Here is a 22,412-nt window from a genome sequence, read left to right as displayed (position 1 = left end):
GGCAGTTGCTCTATATATCGGTTGTTAAGCTTAACGCTGGAATGCTTTACAAACATTCAGAGATGAACTTACTTCTCTCTGGGATCACTTCCTCGGAGATGAAATGCCGGTTTGGTAGCGAGGCTACAAATACACACAGCCGCTCTATCACGTGAGCACACTGCTCCGACGTGCTACAGTTATGAGCCGAGTTACGCCGTGTCGCAAGTTTTGTGAGGTGCTTTTTTGATATTTAATGGATCGGATTACATTTTTAATTTCTCTCCGATATCCGATCCAGTAATTTGCGTCAGTATCGGATCGATACCGATACGTAATATCGGATCAGTCCATCTCTAGTACTGAATATCCTAGTTTTAACATTTTTCATTACCTGCTTTTTAAGACCAAAGAATTAAAAACTGTGTTTCCCATTGTCTCAACCCTCACTTCCCCCCTGCTGGTTATATCCATTAAGCCCCTGCAGGTCAGAACCACCTGGTTTATAAGCGCTCTGCAAACATTTCATATTTTTTAAACTATAAATGTAAATATTTAAACCTGTTTATTAATTTAATGTAGAGTCTTTGTTAGCAGTTAGACGTATTTTACATCATGTAACTGTTTTACAGTGTTGTCATTCGTTATCTTTTTGTGCGCCAACCTCCACTTACACAAGTACCAACACTTGAATCTGTTTACAACAACATCATAATATGTAATTTGTTAAATGATCATATACTGCTTTTAGATGTGCTTCAGATGTTGAAAATGGGACTCGCTCACACAGATAAATGACTGCAGCTCTTTAAAAGCTGCCATCTGTGAGCTGCACTGCTTTTATCACTCAAACTTGATGTGTGTTTAAAAGTTAAACCCACTCAGCTGACCTCAGTGCAGCATGTGCGGTTCCGCCGGTCACTCAGCGTATCGGTGGATTTTGTGTGTTTAAGTAGAAATGCCACAAGGAGTCATGAGGACAGCCGTGGAAGTGTTTGCGCTCGACTTCACAGACTATTATATTTGATATTTTTGAGGCGGCTGCGTTTCCTCTCTCTCCACACTGTAAGGTTTCTGAGGTCCTGTTTGAACGGTGTTTAGATGATTTGGAGACCCAGAAATAGCCAGGGTGGTTTGAAATCTCTCTAAAATTTGGCATGTGTTTCTTTTCAAGTCAAGCATTTCACATGAATCACCAGCTCACCTTTAACATCATCTATTAATTATTTTACATCATAATTTCTCTTCCATTCCCTTCCCCTTACGATTCTGTGAACCTAATGTGTCGGTAAATGTATGGACCAGTTTGCTGAATTTGAAACAGGAAGAAATTCATTTCATTCCGGTGTTGAAACTCACCAACACTGGACCCATCTGCTCTAAGAAAAACTAACCAAACTTTATTCACATATTAAAACACTCCAACCAAACCAGCTGACAAACAACAAGAACCAGATATTATACCAAAAGCATTTTAGTCTGTTAATTTCCATGCCAGGTATGTATTGTAGTCTTGTTTTCATTTCATTAGATATAAAAGGTGCTTTGTATTCTTTCTCATAATTTTCTTTGTCAGCAAGCTAAAACCTTCACCTGTATGTCATTCACGCAGTTAACAGTTGGCACTGTGAGGAGGAAGCTAGAGACTTGTAAGCTGGTGTGCATCTCCTTAGTCACACATATAAACGTTGTTTGAGAGGTTTGTGAAGCTAAATATGTCCACACATCCAGCAGGGATACCTGGGAGGTGAGGATGGGGTGAATAAGGGGATGGCCTAATTTTGTAGTCCTGAAATAACATTTTAGCCACATTATTGTTTAGATGCGTACCGCAGAAAACGCCTCCACTGCTTTGCTAGATAAAGATTGGTGTTTTATTTATTTATTTATTTATATTTAGGGACAAAACTCATCAATAAACATTTCTGTAAATGCACCAGAGTTAGCCATGGGCTAGTTTTCATCTGTAGTCCCCAACTAGATCTTAAAAACAACCTAAAAACAAAACAATATATTACATCAACATTATAGAAACAAATAAAAGTTAGAAAGAAGAAAAAAACATAACAGAAAACTCATACAAAAGGAAAGCAAGGTGGAAACAGGAGAATCAAACCAAATCAATGCTGATAAAACTGATGTTTGAAAATTTGTATTCTGCTCTCTGATGTTGATGCGTACAGTGTTTCACAGCCTTTACAGAAAATGCAGACCGACCAAAAGAACTGAAAGCAATAATACACTCCTGTCTAGTCAGGCTTCTTGTAATTTGGTTTCTGTTTACCTCAGTGGTAGGAAACTGACTAAATTAGCTCAGTACTTTTAGCCTGTTTGCCTCTTCCATTCAAATCCTGCATGTGCAGCTTGGTATTGGATCCAAAAATGTCTGCATAAAAGAGGAATGTAGCAAAGATTTCAGCTTTATCAGCAAAAGAAAAAAAATAGTATGACTTATTTGAACAAGGATACCTGCCTAATTAATGCCACGTAACAGAAAATACAGTACTCGAGTTTAACTCACCAAAACAAGAGCAAAGACTTCATGGATGGTCTGTTAATAGAATTAACCACAAAGTGAGCAAACTTATGTGTGATCATTGCATTTAAAATGCCCCGAAAAGCACCAACGTCACAAACATGACTAAGAGGACATGACAAGTGGCCATCAGAGGAACTGCAGTTTCTCTGCCGCTCTGGCGGTGCCTTCATTTCTTCACGCACAGATGTTGCTGCATGGTTGGATTTTTACCAGCTGGAACAATAATGTGAAAAAAACCCTGTTTTTTATCAAATGTGATGTAAAAACAATTGAGTGCAACATAATTCATTTGAGTGACTGCTGACAAGAAAATAATTGTTACTGTGTGCGTGACGGGTAGGGGATTGTGCGTGTTGTAGAAGAAGAAATGTTTTCTGATTAAAATTGCATACTATACATAAAACACTGTGTATATAAACCATTCCCAGGGCCCTTAGGTGAGCCACTGGTGCCTTACAAGTGATAGCAACCCACCAGTAAAAACAGCATTGTAAATTTACAGTATGGATAAAGAGATGCAAATTATTACCCAGGGAGAAAAAGAGTGACTCACAGATGAGTGAAAACCACAGACATACAAGAACTCAAGCCAAACATTTTTACCATCACGAGAAAAGTAACCAAAGACACTGAAGGAGAGACAAAGAGAGAGAAACGTAAGAGCTGAATCTCCTGGATAACTCACAACATGTCAAGGCATGGGTCAGTTTTTATTATTTATAAGAAGTCCTCACATCAATAACCTCAAATGAGAGTGAATTTCAACTATCCAAGTGTTTTAGCACTTGGGTAGAAATAGAGAAGATTCCTTGAACTGTGCAATGAACTGATTTTTTTTTATCTGGAGAAGGGGTTATGTGGCAAATTAGGTAATGATAACAAATGATAACACTTGAATTGTTGCATAACATGGTGACAGAAGAGCTTCAAAATCTGTTTTTCAGTCATTTAAAAAACCTTTGCAAACCTCTGGGGGGAGCTGAAGGAGAAGGGTCAGTGCTGAATAGCGCTCACTTGGCACCTGGGCAACCATCTGACGCTACGATTAGAGCAGACGGCGCTGATGCTGTCTGCCAGGTGTCCTCCACAGGAGGCAGATTGGAAATGAAAACACACAGAGAGGCGCGCGAACAGACTTTTCCCGAGATATATGTTCACGAAGGGATGGAAATCGCATTTTCAGCAGACAGCATGGGTGAGATGTCTGAGAGACCCCACAATGCAGCTGCTTTCCCACCCTGCCACCTGCCTTTTAAACTAATAGTGATTGTATAGACAACTTCCTTTGTAAGGAGGGGACAAAGTGGAGAGGAGAGATATTAGGATGGATGGAGACACATCAGCTGTGATTTGCTCATTTAGGCAGGAGTTGGACGTGAGAGTGGGTGTTTATGGTCCACGAAAACCATGAAGAGTTAATGCACTCTGCATCTCTGAATTGCATTATTGCAAATCAATTGTAGGCGTATTATAAGCCTTGTGTTTTTGATTAAGCATCACTGTTAAATGGCTTTATTATGGCGTGGTCATGCTCACCATGTCTGGGGAGTTCTAGAGAGCTCGTATATGTCACAAATGTTCAATCTGCAGATTGCGTGCTGAGGTCATCGTCCTTCAGGTCACCCAAGGTTGGTGCCATAGTTACAGCAAAAAAATACAAAAGCCTGAATTGCTCATTCAAGTGTTTGATAACCTGCACAGCCAACAGCAACAGAGAAGAATATCAACAGCATGTCGAGTTCATTCAGTTTACGGTCCACAGTGGTCAGAAGTTCCCATCTAATGCAGAAAAAGTGCATTTAATAAAGTATTCATTTCAAGAGAAAAGGAAAATAGGTCATCAAATAGTTAATGAGCAGAAATGACTATAAACAAAGAGGAGTCTCATTAGGGTGTCTCATTTGCAGCATGACACCTGAAGTCGCTCTTTACGTGACAGTAAAGCACAGACTTACTGCTGAAACAGGTCAAATGCAGAGAATAAATTTGTCTGAAGGTATCAATACTGTACCTTTTCACTTCATGTAAATATTATTATCCTGCTTACTTCAATATAAAGTCTTTTGTAGACTAGACAACCTTCAAACAAGTTGGGTCATCAGCCTGTGCTGCTTGACAACATTAGTCAGTTTTGTTTTTTAAAAATATGACTTTTTTTCTGTTGTTCTCTTAGTCTGGAAAATAACGAAATACACTTTTTATTTGAAAATACCCAAGTTGTGTAAATCCACTTCACTTCACTTTTCCCCTCTACTTTGACAGCAGTAATTACTTTTCAGATTCAGATTTGACATTAAAGACTCAGAATACACTTTTAAAACTGTGCAGCACATTGTTAAAGATTATATCAGTGCCCCCAACCTATTTCCGTGTGACCTTCTGCAAAGAGTAGTGCTTTTCAGATGTGCACTCCTTTCCTCTCTAAACTTCTCAGAATCTTTTATATAAGTAAGAGAAAAGTCCACACAGTGAATGCAGAGCTTTGTGTTTCCTTGGAACCGATGGCATTAATCGTCTCACGACTGCTCAGCCTCATTCTGTGACTGTTTTGAAAAGCACTCAAACCCACCCCCAGTATCTTAGAACTTAATTATTTGTGTACTAAGAAGCTGAATCCACCTCTGTCTCATCCAGCTACAATAAACTGCTGCTTATACACTTGTGCATCCGTATCGACGGTCTAATAATGCCACATAAATCAGTGTAACACAGACCAAAACATTTGCTTTGGATGCATTAGGTACACTGTGCCTCTAACTCTTTTGAGTAGATTTTGAAACTGTGGTATTTTTACTTTCACCTTGCTATCTTCCTACATTTTGATGAAGCTAAAATATTAAAATAAATTCAGACCAACAGATGTGGATTAAAGCAGCTGTGTGTCCTTTTTGTGCCCCCTGTAGAGCTCACGGCCCTGACGCTCACATCCTGGACGAGTCCAAGATGCCCCCGCTGGGTGAGCTCACTCTCCCTCAGATGCTGCACATCGCTGCTCAGATTGCCTCAGGCATGGTCTACCTCGCATCGCTGCACTTCGTTCACCGTGACCTGGCAACTCGGAACTGTCTGGTTGGAGAGGGTCTGGTGGTCAAAATCGGAGACTTCGGCATGTCCAGAGACATCTACAGCACAGATTACTATCGGGTAAACGGCTGAAACATAAAAGGAATACTTGACTGTTATTCTTAATGGGACTGTAAATTTAAACAAGACAGAAATATTACTCCTTTACTTCACTACTACCTTGCCATTTGTTTCTGTTTTATCTGCTCTGACGTATTTGTCACTAAAAGAAAGATTTTAGCAATTTCAGTTTACTGCAAGCAACACTGTTTGACGCCGATCTAATACATTTCGGTCCAACAGGAAGTTTGAAGTATGTAAACCGTATGATGAATACATGCAATCAAACTGCAATTACGCCATTGTTGGTTTGCAGGCTAATCCCTCTTTGTTGCAGTCTGGGTCGCAACAGGAGGACACATCATGCAAATAATATTCTGGTTCCACAAGTGAAACCAGATTTTCACTTCTTTAGAATCCCAGACATTTCATTTGATACATTTTACATGATATATAATTCATCTGTGTTTTTGGGGGTCTTTTTTCCCTCGTACATACCCCCACAAACCTGCGTGTATTAGATTGTAGTTCTGTTAACTGGTTAGCAAGAACTGGAAGTTCCAGTGTGGAAGTTCATTAATGCTACATTCTTTAATGGCCAGCGGATTTGAGAGAAGTTAAACTGTAAAGAAGTCTGTGAGAAAGTGAAACTATTTCTCACGTTGTGGCCTCAGTGAACATTTTCCTGATATATTTATTTATTATGTTGCCATTTTCAGCCATTAATGAATATAAGGATATTAATTTTGTAGATGATGGTCACCATTAAAGTGAAAAATTACAATAAACGATGGTAATCAGCTCATCAAGAGTGATTTACAAAAGTTCGATGGTGATGAGCAAATGTTCAGCTTGAACTGTTAGAAACAGGACTTGACTTGAAACAACGGGCGCCATCATGGCCATCATTTATATACAGCCAAAAGATATTCTTATATTCTTCCAGCCAAAAGTTTAAAGATGCAAAAACCTTGTTGTCACTCTGAGTATTTGAGTGTGAATATGTGAGTGTGAAAAGCTCTAATTCAGTATATGAAACAATAAAAATAATAGTTAGATACATTTTTAAAAACCCAACTGAAGACTGCTGTTATTCTACTGCTGTGTGAATGTATTTGTGGTGCTTGCTTTTTAGAAAATATTCTGCATAATTCGCGTGATGGATTTTGGAATATATATGGGACCTACTTTACAAAGAAGCAGTAGTTTACACATTCACCTAACTAAGCAGATAAAAGATCTGAAGGTGTGAAACACTTAAGACCTTATAAACAAATCAAGGTGCGCTGTTCCTTTATCACATGTAACACACAGCAGGGGTTCTGATCTGCTCTCGGTACTGGAAATACTTAATCTGGAAACAGTGCAACCACTCACAAGCTGTGAATTCCCAATCTGACATCACACAGACAAGTGAGGCTGCAGGTTAAAGATCGTTTCCTTTCTGTCTTGTGTTTCTCTGAAAAGTGAGGGCTGCAGTACATGTGTAAACACAGCTGTACTGTTTTATTTGACTTTTATTATCCTCATTTTCATCTTCATACATTTATCCTTGGGTCTGTTAAAGCAGCTTAACACAATTCACAGTTCAAAATAATCATTTTTTATCTTATACCAGTTCGTCCACTACCTGAAAGCAACTGCTTAAGCTCGCTTGGCTGCTTCACCCAAATTAAATATTTGAGCAGGAACAGGTAATTCGGGCTTCTGTGTTCACGGCCAGAGCTTTTTTCATGAGATGACCGCTATTTGGAACACCTGCTCTCTGCTGCATCATAACAAACCGGGAGTAGAAAAAACTGTCTGAAACTCAGAGAGGAGAATGAATAGGTATAATAGGCCCACTCCTTTTCTTATTGAACTCAGTGTTTTGGATTTGTACTTTGAAGTATTATAGATCAAATACTAATATTGAACTTCTCCTCTAGTCTCGTAAGAAAAGATATTTCAATTTTTCTTGTGCGAGGGTGAAAACATGATGTTGTCTAAGGAGAAAAACCATGCCCTAATCAACTATAATTCTGTTAAAAATGACTAATGGGTTATTATGATTAAGCTACATAATACATTGTGGTCATATTCTGAAAAATACACTAAGATAAGAAGCACATGTGCTTTGTCTTCTCCTGAAGCGATTTAAACTGCAGGAGCAGAGTATGTCGTGCATTTTGGATCTGTAAATCACAGCGTAACCTTTGAGAGACTGTGGAGTGTGTACTTTTAAAAACTACAGTCAAACCGGCTGAATAATAGCACTGGACTTTTTCATGTTGCTTCCCCTTGGTGGGATTTGAGAATTTGAAAATCGCTCAAATCTGTTACAGCAGGATTTTTTTTTCAGAAGTGAGAAAGGTGCATTCCTGTTTTCACGTGCCAGTGAAAGGGTTTTACTCATTAACAGCATGTTGAGATCTCATAAATGCAATAAAAATTACAACCTAAGAGACTATCTAATATTATTTTTGTGGCGGTTAATCTCTTTTCCTTTTTTTATTTTGCATGAAACTACTGTAATAATTTTTAAACAGTCTGCCTATTTTTGATTTCAAGCTGGTCTCCCAGCTTGTAATAAGCAGCTCAAGATGAGTGGAAAGGAAAATCTATTTAAGATTTAATCTCATCAACAAAGCTAATTAAGGTTTCCATAATTAAAGTTCACTTAGTATTCGGTTCTTTATCTTCAGGTGGGTGGACGTACAATGCTCCCGATCCGCTGGATGCCCCCTGAGAGCATCATGTACAGGAAGTTCACGACAGAGAGCGACATCTGGAGCTTTGGTGTGGTCCTCTGGGAGATCTTCACCTATGGGAAACAGCCATGGTATCAGCTGTCCAATAGCGAGGTGGGTTGCAGTGGAAAAAAACATTATAAAATTGCGTTACAAAATTTCGGTAGCCCTTTCTATTACAGCTTGGTAATAATGTGGTAATAGCATGGTAACAACGCACATACAAGCATGTAATAATGTGGTAATAGCAGGGTAACGAGGCAGAAACAAGAATGTAATAATGCAGTAAAAGTTATTACCACTCAATTACAAAGTAAGACCAGTTGATATTAAAGTAATATCGTGGTAGCAACAGTGGTTACAGTAATATTCCACTAACACTTATGTAACAAGATAATAAGGGCCCAAAACTGTGGCTATTAACTGATTATTACTTTGTAATTGAGTCGTAATAACTTAGAAATTACCAAATTATTATTAATTATATCATTCTTGTTTCTGCCTTTTTACCCTACTATTACCACTTTATTACTAAGCTTTAATAGAAAGTGCTATTGTTCCAGTTAGCTTTGCTTTCACACCGCAGTGCAGTGAAGAACTTAAAGTAACGTACCTTCATCCCGCTGTCTCTACCTACATGGGTTGTGCGCTCTCTGTACTTCACACTGACTGTTCTGATGATGGGCATGTGCCTGATGGCACCAGTTAGCCTCCAATCAGCACATAGTTTTTAATCTAAATGAATGGAGTTTTAATTGGTCACCTGGACATAAAAATTACCTTTCAATTGAATTGAAAAAGCTTCAGAAAGTGTGGTGACTGTGTCCTAAAATACCATAACCAAAAAAGCTTAATTTCTGAAAATACTGAACAGATTCCATATTGGTTCGTGTTATGGATACAATAAACCAAATAAATATTTATTAAATTAACAAGAAGTAGTAGATGTTTGCAACTTCACTGTTAAAACTAGTCTAATGTGCAAATGCGCAGTGCAACAACATGAATATTAATTGGTTCATTTGGGGTCAAGGGTGGGACAACCTCCATCTGTGGGGTTATCATAGAGCACCATTCACAGTGTGGCCATGGGTGTAACCAGGCTTTAGAAATTAGAGAGGTCCACATTTAGTTTTTCTTGTAATGTTTAATATTTTAGGGTTAGCACCTGTGCTAGAAGGTCCTAGAGTTTATACAGCTTGTCTCTTTTACACGCCTCTGTAAAAGAGACAATGAGACAATTGTTTTATAGACAATATAAAACCATGAAATAAAAAATAAATAAATTTTCTTTTACTTGAAATTAAAATGGCACAAAGGAGAAGGCTACTGGCCCTGACACTCCTGTGTCTCTGATTCACTCCTTATACCTACAACAACCAGTTATCATTTCACTGAGTCATGCATAAAAGCCATCTCACGTCAGGATTTATAACAATATACAGTATTTACTTACTTTTAATTACTGAGGTCCAGACTTTGGTAACCTTATAGCTACCGGTAGTTACAGCCATGAATGTAGCTGGGCAGTCTCGTCCAGTTCACCGTGGTTTTTTCTGAACGTTATGTATTATATGCAGACATGCACATCATATCACTCCTCCATTCTAATTTTCCGTCGGATTTCAAATGAGCAATTTTACCAAATGTTAAAAATGTTTCCAAAAATGATATGTGAAAGTTTTGTAGGAAAGAAAAAGCACTCACTGCAGTTATTACCCCTCAAGGATTCACTGATTGCTTTATTTTTATGGATTATGATCTACGCACGACTGCTGGACATACACTAGATATCCTTTTTATGTGGTTTGTGTAAATGTATGTAGCTTTGCCCAGAAAGAGTTGCTAGGTCCAGGTTTCTGCAGAGTGCTTCCTTGCTGCATGTTCAGGCTTTAGTATTTCACTTTTTTAGCCTTGAGTTCAACACTGTGTGCTTACATTTCTTGATTTCACCTATTTATTTTGATGCAACTTAAGATGATGTCAAAACAATTAAAACAAACTGCATGAGTGGTGGTCGGCATGTTTAATTTAAATTCTGACTGTGCTGCTAATAGCATATACTAGCAAGCAACATTAAGTAGGATACAGAAAAATAGTTAACTGAAATCTTTAAAAAAAAAATGTCACTTATGCACAACTTGACAGCCTACTTTTCTTTTGTTACACTTTTTTAAACAAGCAAACGAGGTAAGCTAGTCAACGAGCTAACAACAAGGTAACAAGCTTGTCAAGCTAATTGTAGTTTGCGTCGTGGTTCGTACTTGCAGATGTAAAAAGGGCAGACAATGTTTATATAAAGTTTAATCAGAGCATAAGAAAGAACTTTTCTCACTGTTGTGTGGAGTTTAAGTAATTTGTTGAGTCTTTTGTTCTTTTAATAAATGAAGTCAGCTTGAAGTAACTTCATTCTTGAACATGCGCTAATGCAAATACTTCTGTAAATAGCAGCCTGAAATGTTTTGGTGCCTTCACATAATTTAAACTTGCAAAACAAAACATTTTCACTGCAGTCTCAGATACTTTACCCGGTGCTCTTAAACGAATCAATAAATTCATAGTAATTAAGGGCGGTCCAGTCTAGCCTTTTCAGCTCAAGCACCAAGAAGTGGGACTCCATTGTGACCACAGTGATGCTATTACAGGCTGTAGCCCTCTCTCCTTTCAAGAGAAGGGTAGATCACTTTTCCTTTGCACTCGATTCTAATCTCATTGGCTTTCATTTTTGCCCCTGGCTAATGAGCCGTAACCTCGTTAACCTAATCCGTCTCGTCCAATGAAGGACAGGTAAAATTATCATGTTGCCTAATAAGTCAGTGGTGGAAATAAATCATCCCAAAATACTGACGTGACAGGCTGTGACGGCGGCGGACAGCATGAGTCTGCGTTCTGATTGATAGGCCATTTTGGTGCAAAGTGGCTGAGCAGCGACAGGCCTCTTGTGATGACTGGATCAGGCCGAGGTTAACAATGAAGAAGAGAGTCGCAGAGCACAGTGAAAATCTCTCTCTTATCCTCGACAGTGATGTATTCACTAAGCAACAAGAGTGTGTGAACTGAATCAGTCATTGCAGCCATTAGTGTCGGAGCTGGAGGTTGTTCATATTTCGGTGGCTCTCATTTGACTCCGAGGTCGCCGCTAATTGACACATATTTGTGAATCTGTAGATAGTGAGGTTATTGTGCTGTTTATTAAAACATATTGTCCTTGGTGCAGCACATAGATATTTGGTGGTTCAGAAAGTCTCCGTGAATGAATCTGTTGCATGCTCTTTTAAGGTTTGCTTTATAAGGTTTACATTTATCTTTTTTTGTTTGAATGTTTTTGCTATTACTGACTTTTATAAACATCAGTCTATCAGCTGTTGTATTTTTCCGGCAGTGTATACAGTTATTAAAAATAGTTTTACCAACTGCAGCATGCAGGTACACATCCATGCTGTAATACTGAATAATAGTCTTTTTCTTTATGGTCCTTTCACTATATTCAAATGTAAGTTTCTACTTTGTGGTATTTTTACTTTATTTATTTTCCAGTTATTATCACTGACTACCAAAGCATCTCACCCCCGACTCTATATATTACAAAGCATTCAATGCTCATATTTAAATATTTAAATCTGATGATAGCAACGTGTTTAAAAAAAATAAAATGCAAGGATACATCTCACAGAGAAGAATCTTTCCTTTTCTCTATCAGTTGGAGTTTCAGTGCTGTGTAAATGACGTGTGGAAAAATAGTTTCACAGCCTAACAATGACATGCCTCTGTCTTTTGTTATTATTAAAGCTTCAGAGAATCCAGAGAAGTCTCTGCAAGTGACGAGGCTGAATAAATGACCTTCAGGTGGCAAATATCTGAAAACCTTTGTGGGTGAACACAGTTTTTCACATCACCCACAAATGCAAGTTTAAAACACCAAGACGGATCCTTTAAGGCTGCTTTCCTTTCAGCTCAAACCCTACAGAGAGCAAACACATTTAACTTTCAGAAATACAGAATCTGATCTCCTCAGCTCACAAAAGCTTACTATGAGGTGATGCAGTTGATACGAGTTGCACTTTCAGTTGTATCTTCAATTAAATATAAGCTTCCATTGATTTAAAGCTGCATTCTGTTTGTTTTACATCCGAACTTATTTTCACATTCTGACCGAACAAAGGTCTGAAAATAGGATTTAACTTGACTCTGGTACAATGATGATGCATCTGACAATGAACAGCCATGTTTAATATTGTTAACAGCTCCTTACAAAGATAACTTCAAACATAGAGATTCCTGACGACCCTCACTGGTCGACTTTTATTAGTACGGAGTAATTCTACAGAAGGGCCTCGCATCTTTGAAGTACTAAACTTAAAAAAACAAACAGCGTGTCTTTCCAGGAACGATGCTTTGTCATCCTGGGATGCTGGGCAATAAACCGAGCAGCATAAACATTTCATTTAGAGACTAAATGTGTGCTTGCATGCTCGAGGTTTGGAGGGAGTACCAAGGACACTTAGTGGTAGAGTTTAAAATGTTTTTAGTGCTTTTAGCACCATACAGATAATTGTTATCCTCAGCTGTATTCAGGTGAAGCCGTGACTGTCAGAGAAAGATTTTCTTGGTTTAACAAATAAAAACCAAGACCAGAGCTGCATCAGCGTTGGACAGATAAATATAAAAAGATATTACAGCTTCGGCCCTCCTCACAATGTTGACAGGTTAATTTTTTATCTGTATAAAAAAACATCTTCTCAGTACATGTCATCACCGCTTGTTTCTTTTTTAATAGAAACTAATAAACAAGAAAAAACAACTAAACTTTGCTGTAAACAACTTCTCCCTCCTGTTTTACAGCTGTAGACTTTTGCAAACATCCACCACCTGCCCACCTCACTATTCTAATAGCATGTTATTCATTAATTCTCTAACCCCACGTTTCTTCTGAATGGTATCTGTAATGTCTGATCAGGCTGCTTTTGTTAGCTTTCTTGTTTCATGTTCAATGCTGGAAGCGAGTCGATGCAGCCAGTGGATCCACGGTGCTGATTTACAAGAAAACTGCCCTCATTGAGTGAATTACTGGTGCTAAAAGATGATGATGGTGCGACGTCACTGTGTTGTTCTTCTGACAACAACAAATGGACCAATCACATTGTTGTGCTTTGTGTTGGATGGGTGAATGCAACACAGAACCTTCACATACAGAAGCTGGTTTCTTGTCCTCAGTGTGTGAAATAAATTGAACAAACTTTACATTTTAAGTTGCATTTTGGTTCATTTTTTAAAAAGGTGATCCTTTTCACAGCAGTAAGCATGTATTTAAAAAAACCTTTCAGGCTTTATAGCAGTCAAACTTCTCTCATTTGCAGACTTTGCTTCCTGCTCAACATTAATGACTGAAGAAAAAAGTTTTGCTCATTTTTGATGTGAAACTTTTAGTTCAGACTCAGATATACAGGACTGGTAGGCTCTAACTCCATTAGAAAGCCCATTAATAAGACGATGTGAACAGAAGCTCTGAGAACAGATTAAGAATGCGTCTTTTATTCTGGCCATTTAAAAAATGTATTTTTCCCTCCTGCTCCACAGGCCATTGAATGCATCACGCAGGGACGGGAACTGGAGAGGCCACGCACCTGCCCGAAGGAGGTCTACTTGCTGATGCAGGGCTGCTGGCAGAGAGAGCCCCAGCAGAGAATGGTCATGAAGGACATCCACAGCCGTCTGCTGGCCCTGGTCAAGAACCCCCCGGTTTACCTGGATATCCTGGGCTAGAGGGGCCGCGGGCCAACCAGGCTGGGGAGGTTGGATTTTTGATTTGAGATATAAAACTTTAGTCTGTTACTCATTTAAGTTCAACTGCATTCTGCTTTTCCAGCTGTGATGCTTCGTGGGCAGTAACATCTGCTTTGACCTTTTTGGCTGCAGTTTTGCCTCATTCCAGCTCGACTTTGACCCCTTAACTGGTTACTGCCCCGTCCTTCTCTGGAAACCTGTCACATGTTTACCAAAGTGTTTAATGTTTATCTGAGGTGGGATCAGTCTGATGGAGGAGCGTGCATGGATAAGAACTAAAATAACTGTGCACAGGCTCTTGCTGGGAATCTACTGCCACATGGTCTCTGGAGTCCCTTCATCAGCTGAGCTGCGACACATTTTAAATGACTTTTAGCTGACGTGCTTGTGTTGGTTTAGAAAGCAAAAACTCGTTTTACAGATCTTAGTACAGCAGATAGTCATTTGTATAGTACCGTCACTGATTTTGGATAAGTTTTGATATAGAGGGTTATTAAGAAAAAGAAAAAAAGCTTTCATTGATGTATATAAGATAGTCACAGCCAAACCTTGTTTGTTTCTCACGTGTCAGATTGAGTGTATCATATGAATATTTTTCAGAAAAAAAAAAGAACAAGATGTCAGACATTAGCAGTGAAAATGTTTCCTGGTATATCAACGACTGTGTTTACATTTAATTACTGTCAAATATGAACTTCCAAAGAGCGACTTTTCAGCCTGCGGCCGCTATTGAGACTCGCTCAGGAGCGGATTTTGGACAGATCAGCCATGTTTAACATGCTACTGTAACGACCTTCAGAATCAAAGTGCTGCAGTGAAATTTGGTAAGGGGGCAAAGCTGGTGGGGAGGTGACACCCCGAGAGGTAACAGATGGGTTAAAGCGAGACTCCAGGAGGAGAAGGACAGATGGCACTGAAAGTGAAACTGGAGGTGAACCCACCACCGTAACATTTGTCATTCCACCAAATGGGGCATTGAGAGCGTGAAAGACAGGGTGTGTGAACCACTGCGATGCCTTTAAGCATACATACTGAGTGTATATACTCTGTATTAATGTCTAAAACAAAATATATATATATATCTTCATGTATTGTTACTCCAGCACTTTGTATATTGTCTGCCCTTAAAAATAAACAAACTTGATTAAAAAAAACGAGGCTGCAGTGTTCGCAGGAACATCCCTCTGCATCAGTCAATCCATCATTATCGTATGCTTCAGACTGAACAATGATTTGGACTCCTGTCTGTACTTAAAGTTAGACATCTTAACAAGGCTATTCAAGAGCCTTCTATTATTTTGACGAACTAATCAGCAACCTGCGACGTCTCCACGGGATGCTCAGCAGACGGTTATTGAAAAGGAATAATCAAGTTTCATATTGCCTTACCGCGGGCCCTCCAGCAAACAAACACCCTCCAAAACCCAACTCTTTGTCTCTCTGCCTTGCCCCCTTCCTTCACCACCACCCTCCCTCGCTCCATCACTTCGTATGCAGAGTGCCTCCGGGGAGTGGTAATGGATTGTGAGTAATGCTATCATCCCCTTCTTTCTCTTTCTTTCTCTCGACCTCCTCTGGCGTACCGGGAGGGGGATGAAAAACACTTGGACCCGTGTCTGGCTCATTGTTTCTTGTAGTGTCTTACAAGCAGATTCTGGGGAGATAGGATTAGTACACTCTGTAGTATTTGTCCCTGTTATCCTTAAGGGCTCCATTTGTGGTTTCAGAATGAACCTTTTTAATAAGCACTCGAGGCTCCACCTTGGTTGGATGTGGAATATGACTATAATAAAAGCTGGAAATGAGGCCATTTTTAAAATGGAAGTCCTATTAGAGCTTTGCAGCAGGATACTTTCCTTTTCAATCTTCCACCTAGTCATATAATGCACGTATACAGGATATTGATTTCTTATGGTAATTATTTCTTCATGATAATGGTGGTGCCGATTCATTTTGGTGTACTGCTAATAATAAACCACTCAGCGTGCTTTACCGTCCATCCTGCAGCGAGAGATTAGAGAACAGGAAGAGAAATGATTTAGTGAATCAAACCAAAGCAGAAGAAACCTGCACAACCTGAGAAGAAGTAATGTGAGATAATCTGCAGATTAAAAATATTTACACTTACAAATGGCTACGCACAACTATTTCACATCCCCACATTTAAAAGGTCTTATTATTATTGACCCTCAATTCAAGGCTTTTAAAAGCAAACGCTTTACCTCTGTGAGGGGGTTTAAGACTCCAACAACAACACTAAAAATACATTTTGAAGTCTGCAGATTTTCTCGTCCAGCAGCTGGTTTTTCCTGCAGACAAATGTTCACTCTGAGCCTGCGGTTCATTTCTTTACAGATAAAGGCTGCTCAGCAGAGACAGCAGCAAAGAGCTCCTCAAACTAAACAGGATGTGTTTGCTGTACTGTTCTGCCCTCTGCTGGCCAGTCAGGCACACTGCTCTGATTCCAACGAACGTTGAAGTGAGAGGATCTGCAGTCATTCATCGAGAAAAGACACAAAAAGTTGTGAATAAAGACACAGTGACGAGTTGCATATATTTAACAGATTACTGGGTAATGTGGGAAGTCCTTTTGTGTACCGTTTCCACTGTTACATTAAGTGAAATCAGATTACTTAAAAAAAAAAACAAAAAAGAAAGTTTGCTTTTTGATATCACTCCATACAATAATTCCATTTATAAAAGGTTTCATTTATTACACAAATCTAGTAGAACAAAGCAGCAAATTACAAATTACACACGGCAAAGAACAAATAAGTATTTATACATTTCAAGAGTAGTTTGTGTTTTGTATCAAAAGAAAAACTTGTATAAAACATTAAAAAAGGCACCAATAACTTTGCCCCTCTTTTTTAAAATTCAATGGTTCTTCCTGCTCTTGTCTTTGCGCTTCACATCACTCAACATCCATCCATAAAGTGTTTAGAAAATGCCACAAGTGCTCACTTTTCCGGCTGTTATCGCCCTCAGGGTAACCGTGATCTGGTCTGGAGAAATCATTGATACGTTTTTCAAATAAGTGCAGATTGAAACAAAAATCGATGACGTGAGCATGACCGAGTTTTAGAACTCTGGCACGTCTGCAAACAGTAAACGGCTGCAAATGAGTAAGATGACACGAAAATTCCCCCCCAGACAAACACCAGCTCAGAAGTAAAGGCTTCCAGACAAGTCTTGTAGAGTCACATTAAGTCGGTAATGATGCAATTCCAAGAATCAAGAGGGTCAAACAGAGGAATGCTGTAAGATGACGCCTGTAGAGAAAATAAAATTGATCCACGCCTGGCAGGGGAGGAGATAAAACAAGGGAACACTGATGGCAGCGTCTGCCACGGAAAGGAAGATGTGACTTTATACTCTGCGCACTGACCTCGAACACATCTTAAAAACAAGTGCTCTAATATAAATGTGTGTGTGTGTGTGCTTTGTGATTCTACACACTCGCCGCCGACATTTCTACTTCAGCGTCCGACATGGACCTGTAACACACCTCAGTCCTATAATATCACATACATTTCCCCTCTGATCAACTTCTCCACCACGAGTGTTAAAAGATGCGTGTGTAAACGGCGATGATGAAGTAATGATGATGTAAATCTGTCCCATAAAAATGCTCAACAATGGGTTTAATACAGTACAAGCACGACGAGCATCAGTGCTACAACTGAGAGGTTTAGTAACGTAAGACCCAGCTTCAATCCTGTATTATATAACAGTATTATGCGACCTTATATGCTGATTAATGAATTGTCGGATTAATGGATCTTATCAAGTTTTTTTGTGCATTATTGGGAGTAAAAGTTTCTCTTTACACAAGTGAGAAATATCCAAAATAGCCTTTTTTTAAAAAAAAAAAAAAAAAATAACAAGAGCTGCAGCTCATTTCTTTTTCTTTTTTTTTTTTCTTTTCTCAACTTACAATTTTACAGAGTTTTGTCAAAAAGGCTAAAAATTATTTGGGAACAAAAGAAAAAAAAAAAAAAAAAAAGGGCCGCAATACAATTTATTTGCATTTGTCAGGCCCAGTTTTGGAGATATTAGCTTCTCTTAAATATGTTGGAACCAACTGGCATTCGCCGCTTTGTGCTTGAATTACACAAAAAAATATACTTTGAAAACTGAGCAGCACTGTCTCTTTCTACAAATCATAACCAAATAAATAGAGAAATTGTAGTTTTAAATTCACTTCATTTCAGTTAGATTTCAGAGATGATCTTCTGCTTTCAGTTTGGTTTTTGTTGGTTTTGTTGACTCACACATGTCGACACCAAAGACTCAAACACCTGTGACAAATTTCACTGTTAAAGACTAAAATTAGAGACTGTTTAGTTTTGTAATCACTAAATATTGCTTAAATGACGTTAAATAAATGTTCTCTTTTTTCTCGTTTTAGTCAGTAATAACGGCCGTGGCCAGTTTTAGAGGACAGTAAGAACTACTTTCTTTCAGCTACAAGCTACACCCATGATGGGAAACGTGTGTTTGTGATATTGTATAAACACAGACCTTTTCACCCCTCAGCTGAGCTCTGTTAACGAGCACCAGATGTATTAAATAGCAGAAAGAAAATAGTTCCTGTGTGAAACGTTTGCAGGACAAGGCAGAGAACTTTTCAGCAGATATCTCCAAAACTGTGAAGTTCACACAAAACCAATCTAGATGGTCCTGCAAAGTGCAGTTTAGAGTTCCAATAATGGTCAAAAACTACTTGATAATAGTATTATAAGTGTTATTGTTAGCTCACCTATCTGATACAAAAACAAAACAAAAAAAATAAACTGTCTTCCTTTCCGTTAATGCAGCTACAACAAGCAATAAATATTCTATAAATAGAAGAGTGGTAAATAGTCACAAGATACCTAAAGTATAGGAAAGGTTAATAGTTTGCAAAGTGCACCAGATACTGCAACAACACAAAGCTCCCACATTAATATCATCTCTCCTCCCTCCATTTCTCTTAATTCAACCAGTAGTTATTATAAACCACACGTGTTGGAAATTTCTCCAGACTCAAAATATTACAAACTGGTTTTATTTATGTATTTATTTTTTGCTTGTAATTTTAAGTGCTTTTCCCCGCTTTACCTGATAGTTCAGAGTGGATCTTATGAGACGTGATGGAAAGGTAAAATGGTGCCATTTGCTCAGAACATAAAATTGTTGAAGACCTTCAGGGGGCATGAGGCCACTATAGTGTTGCCATGGGAACACCAAATGGTTATAAAAATGGTACCTGTCTTTTAATCACCGCAGCACTGTAACCTGTGGCAGATTGTAGGGTTCATAATAAAGGCAGGCAATCAGAAAGAGAACCACACTGGTCTGCAAATCAATGCCAGTCAGAGTGGAATCAATAGGTGGATATATAAGAGCCGGCAAGCCAGTCTACATCACGTTATGAAGAGGTGAACATGTGTTGTCCATGCTGCTTTAACGCACAGGACAACTTCACTGACCAATGTGTCCAGTTACAGAGAATATTTCAATAATCACTGAATAACAGAAACAGAGTTTCTGACGCTGTTAATCACAAAAGAATCCCTGCAAATTGTGACATTGTTTCCAGTTTGAAGCTTGTAGCGATCCACTGCAAACAGGCACTTAGGTGTCGTGATACCACAGCTTGCTTCCTTCAACCCAGAGCCTTTTTCATATAAGTCAGCAATGAGAAGCATAAAAACAAACAATCATTGGTAGATGTGTTTTCAGCCTCACTTCCATTAACACCAGAAAAAGGCTTTGATAACCGTGTCTGGGTCCTCAGCTTCTGCGTAAACACACGAACACGTCAGACGTGCAACGCTGCCAGGACATGGAATATAAAGTGAGAAACTAAAGGTGTTAAACAAGCACTACTGTCAACTGTAGCTGCTGAGACAGACAAACAGCCGAACCTTTCCTTTGGAAAGCGAATCAGCTTTTATGAGGCGGAAAACGCCCCGCCCTCACTGCTCCTTGCACCCGCAGGTGGATGAGTGTGGCTGGTTGGGGCTGCGGCACGGTTTCCAGAGCAGCGGGGCGCTGAAAATGCCGATTATTCCGAGGTTGATGGCGAGGCTGATGGCGAGTGCCCCGATGGTCCCAAGAAAAGATGGCATCATTCCGTGGTTCAGGAGCCACGTCCTCCGTGATGTCATGTCTGCGATCACACCCTCCATCTGGAAGTGGGACCCCACCACAGCGCTGACGTGGAAGAGCTGGTGGCTGTGGCCTTTGGGAAGGAAAGATGACTTTGAATTAATGAAACAAAAACAGTCGAGTCAAGTCGCCGAACTGAATGGGCGAGTCCAACAGTAAAACTATGGCGTCGCTACTATCCAGAGCAGCTTTGAATTATTCACAGTTTAAAGTAATCCTCGTTTGCTTAGACGGGTTTTGATGAGGTTTGAACCTTTGACTAAACTATCTCGTGATTCATAGGGTTACAGTCCTGTCAACAAAGCCATCACGAAGCTGTATGATACACTGTCCTAAGCCAGGAATGATAACACTCCACACATTAGAGAAAAGAAGAAGCACGAATAAGGCTATCCTCTGAGGACCGGCAGGCAATGTGCAATTTTCAATAGTCCTTAAATAACTCTGCTGTGAACATTGTTGAAATATTTGATACTTTATTTCACTTGTCGTTGAGTCCTAAAGGAATGCACGCTCCAAGTGTTGGAGATGGTGTGGATCATCAGGAGTTTATGTTTTGGAGACGCTTAATACACAAAACACTGAATATATCATTTAAGACTTGTACACTATGAGATTGAGAATTTGTACCTAAAACACTTTCGTGCCATGAAGCTGAGGAAAGATACAAAACTCTTCTGACTGCCAGTAAAAAAAGTGTATAACCAGTAAACTCAGCACCACCCTCAGCTGATGGAGCTCTACAGGAAATATTTCTTTCAACAAAGGAATGATGGACTGGAATAACGGAGGCAGGTTGTGTATTCTCTTTTTTATATTCGAAAAGTTGGGAAAGACCCTTTTTTAATATCTAAGCACCATTTCCTGATAAACAAATCTTTAAAAATCTCCTCTTCTTTTCAAAGATTAACAAATGCAGCAGCTTTTTGTCCGCCTTCAGAGGCGTTTGAAACAATGACACTTGTGTGAAACCTCACCAGAGAAAACAAAACAATCCACCGAGCAAAGAAAAGTTTGCGCAGGTTTACACACCATCACTTCCAAAGCCTGTTTGATATCGAGCCATTATTTAGCGTCAATTGTGCAGCAACCAGCAGGGAAAACATTCAAAAACAAGCAAAGACAATAGAAGGCAAATGTAAGCGTTGCAGTCCCACACGGAGGCCAAACTAAAGAACACGGTGCTTAGAGAATAACTCTGACACTCCCAAAGGCCTTTCCCAAACTATTGTTCATAAACTTACATGTATTCCTATCTTGGAGCGAACTCAATGAAAACAGAGGCTTCTAAAACTTCAAAAGCTTTTGTACATGCACTTGAATTTGAATGCGACTCATTTGGTTATTTTTCTTCATCTTTTAACTGGCATTAAGTTTTGAAAGTGTGTTCCAAGCTGTACTGAGCGCCACAAAAGGACGTACCGAAGTAGTCGAAGCACCCCGGGGCCAGCCTCTCCGGGAGGTGGGCGGTAAACAGAAAACAAGTGAGGAAGGCGAAGAGGAGGTGGTAACAGTGATTGGACAAGGCGCCGGTTGGACTGCAGCTTCCACCGCAGCACAGAAGAATCTAAACACAGGGGAAAAAAACAGATTCTATTATTGGATTAAACACAGATTAACACTGATTGTCGAAGCATTACTGACCCAGACAGAAAAGTGACTTGCATAATGCACAAACTAATGAGGAATAGTGTAGTGATTAGGGGAATTAACTGATGGCAGACATTTGTATTAGATAAACAAAGGAAATCAGATTCTGGGATAGTGAGCCAAAGTCCTATTACATTATTAAAGAGTGGCACTTATCAGCGTTTATGTAATGACACAAACAAACAGACCAACGCAAGCTGTGGCTTTTGAAAAAGATACTTGTTCAGAGTGGAAATTAAGTTCAAATTAAGTAAGAGAAGAATGCAATTATGCAAGTGTATTACACGCCACTTTCTTCCTTTCAGATGTCGGAGCAAACTCTGTGAACTCAATTACTCAGCAGCTTGATATAGAGAAGAATCTACTGCCTCCAGATATATACAGAAACGACAAACACATCACACAGTCTGCAACTCCCACTCTGTGGTTTTCCTCCAATTTCCAGCTCCTTT

General features: G+C 39.2%; 2 protein-coding genes across 3 annotated transcripts in view; one reads left to right on the top strand and one right to left on the bottom strand.

Moving 5' to 3' along the window:
* ntrk1 (neurotrophic tyrosine kinase, receptor, type 1) overlaps positions 1-15,284 on the top strand; it is a 46,347-nt gene extending 31,063 nt beyond the window's left edge. Inside the window, exons 15-17 of the mRNA XM_084944338.1 lie at positions 5,422-5,662; positions 8,326-8,484; positions 13,948-15,284. Coding sequence (XP_084800464.1) covers positions 5,422-5,662; positions 8,326-8,484; positions 13,948-14,133 — 586 coding nt within the window. The 3' untranslated portion in view covers positions 14,134-15,284. The remainder of the gene's footprint in view (positions 1-5,421; positions 5,663-8,325; positions 8,485-13,947) is intronic.
* A 1,558-nt stretch (positions 15,285-16,842) lies between these two features.
* Positions 16,843-22,412, bottom strand: part of paqr6 (progestin and adipoQ receptor family member VI) — a 32,051-nt gene continuing 26,481 nt past the window's right edge. For both annotated transcript variants that reach the window (XM_084944335.1, XM_084944336.1), the window contains exons 7-8: positions 21,733-21,877; positions 16,843-20,383 (exon numbers count right to left, since the gene is read on the bottom strand). In XM_084944335.1, the coding sequence (XP_084800461.1) occupies positions 20,118-20,383; positions 21,733-21,877 (411 nt within the window). In that variant the 3' untranslated portion in view covers positions 16,843-20,117. The remainder of the gene's footprint in view (positions 20,384-21,732; positions 21,878-22,412) is intronic.

This window comes from Perissodus microlepis, chromosome 11 (genome assembly GCF_051167445.1).
Source record: "Perissodus microlepis isolate ML-2025 ecotype Zambia chromosome 11, ASM5116744v1, whole genome shotgun sequence".
Lineage (NCBI taxonomy): Eukaryota > Metazoa > Chordata > Actinopteri > Cichliformes > Cichlidae > Perissodus > Perissodus microlepis.
Note: the sequence above shows the minus strand (reverse complement) of the source record. Positions and strands in the feature narration are given on the sequence as shown.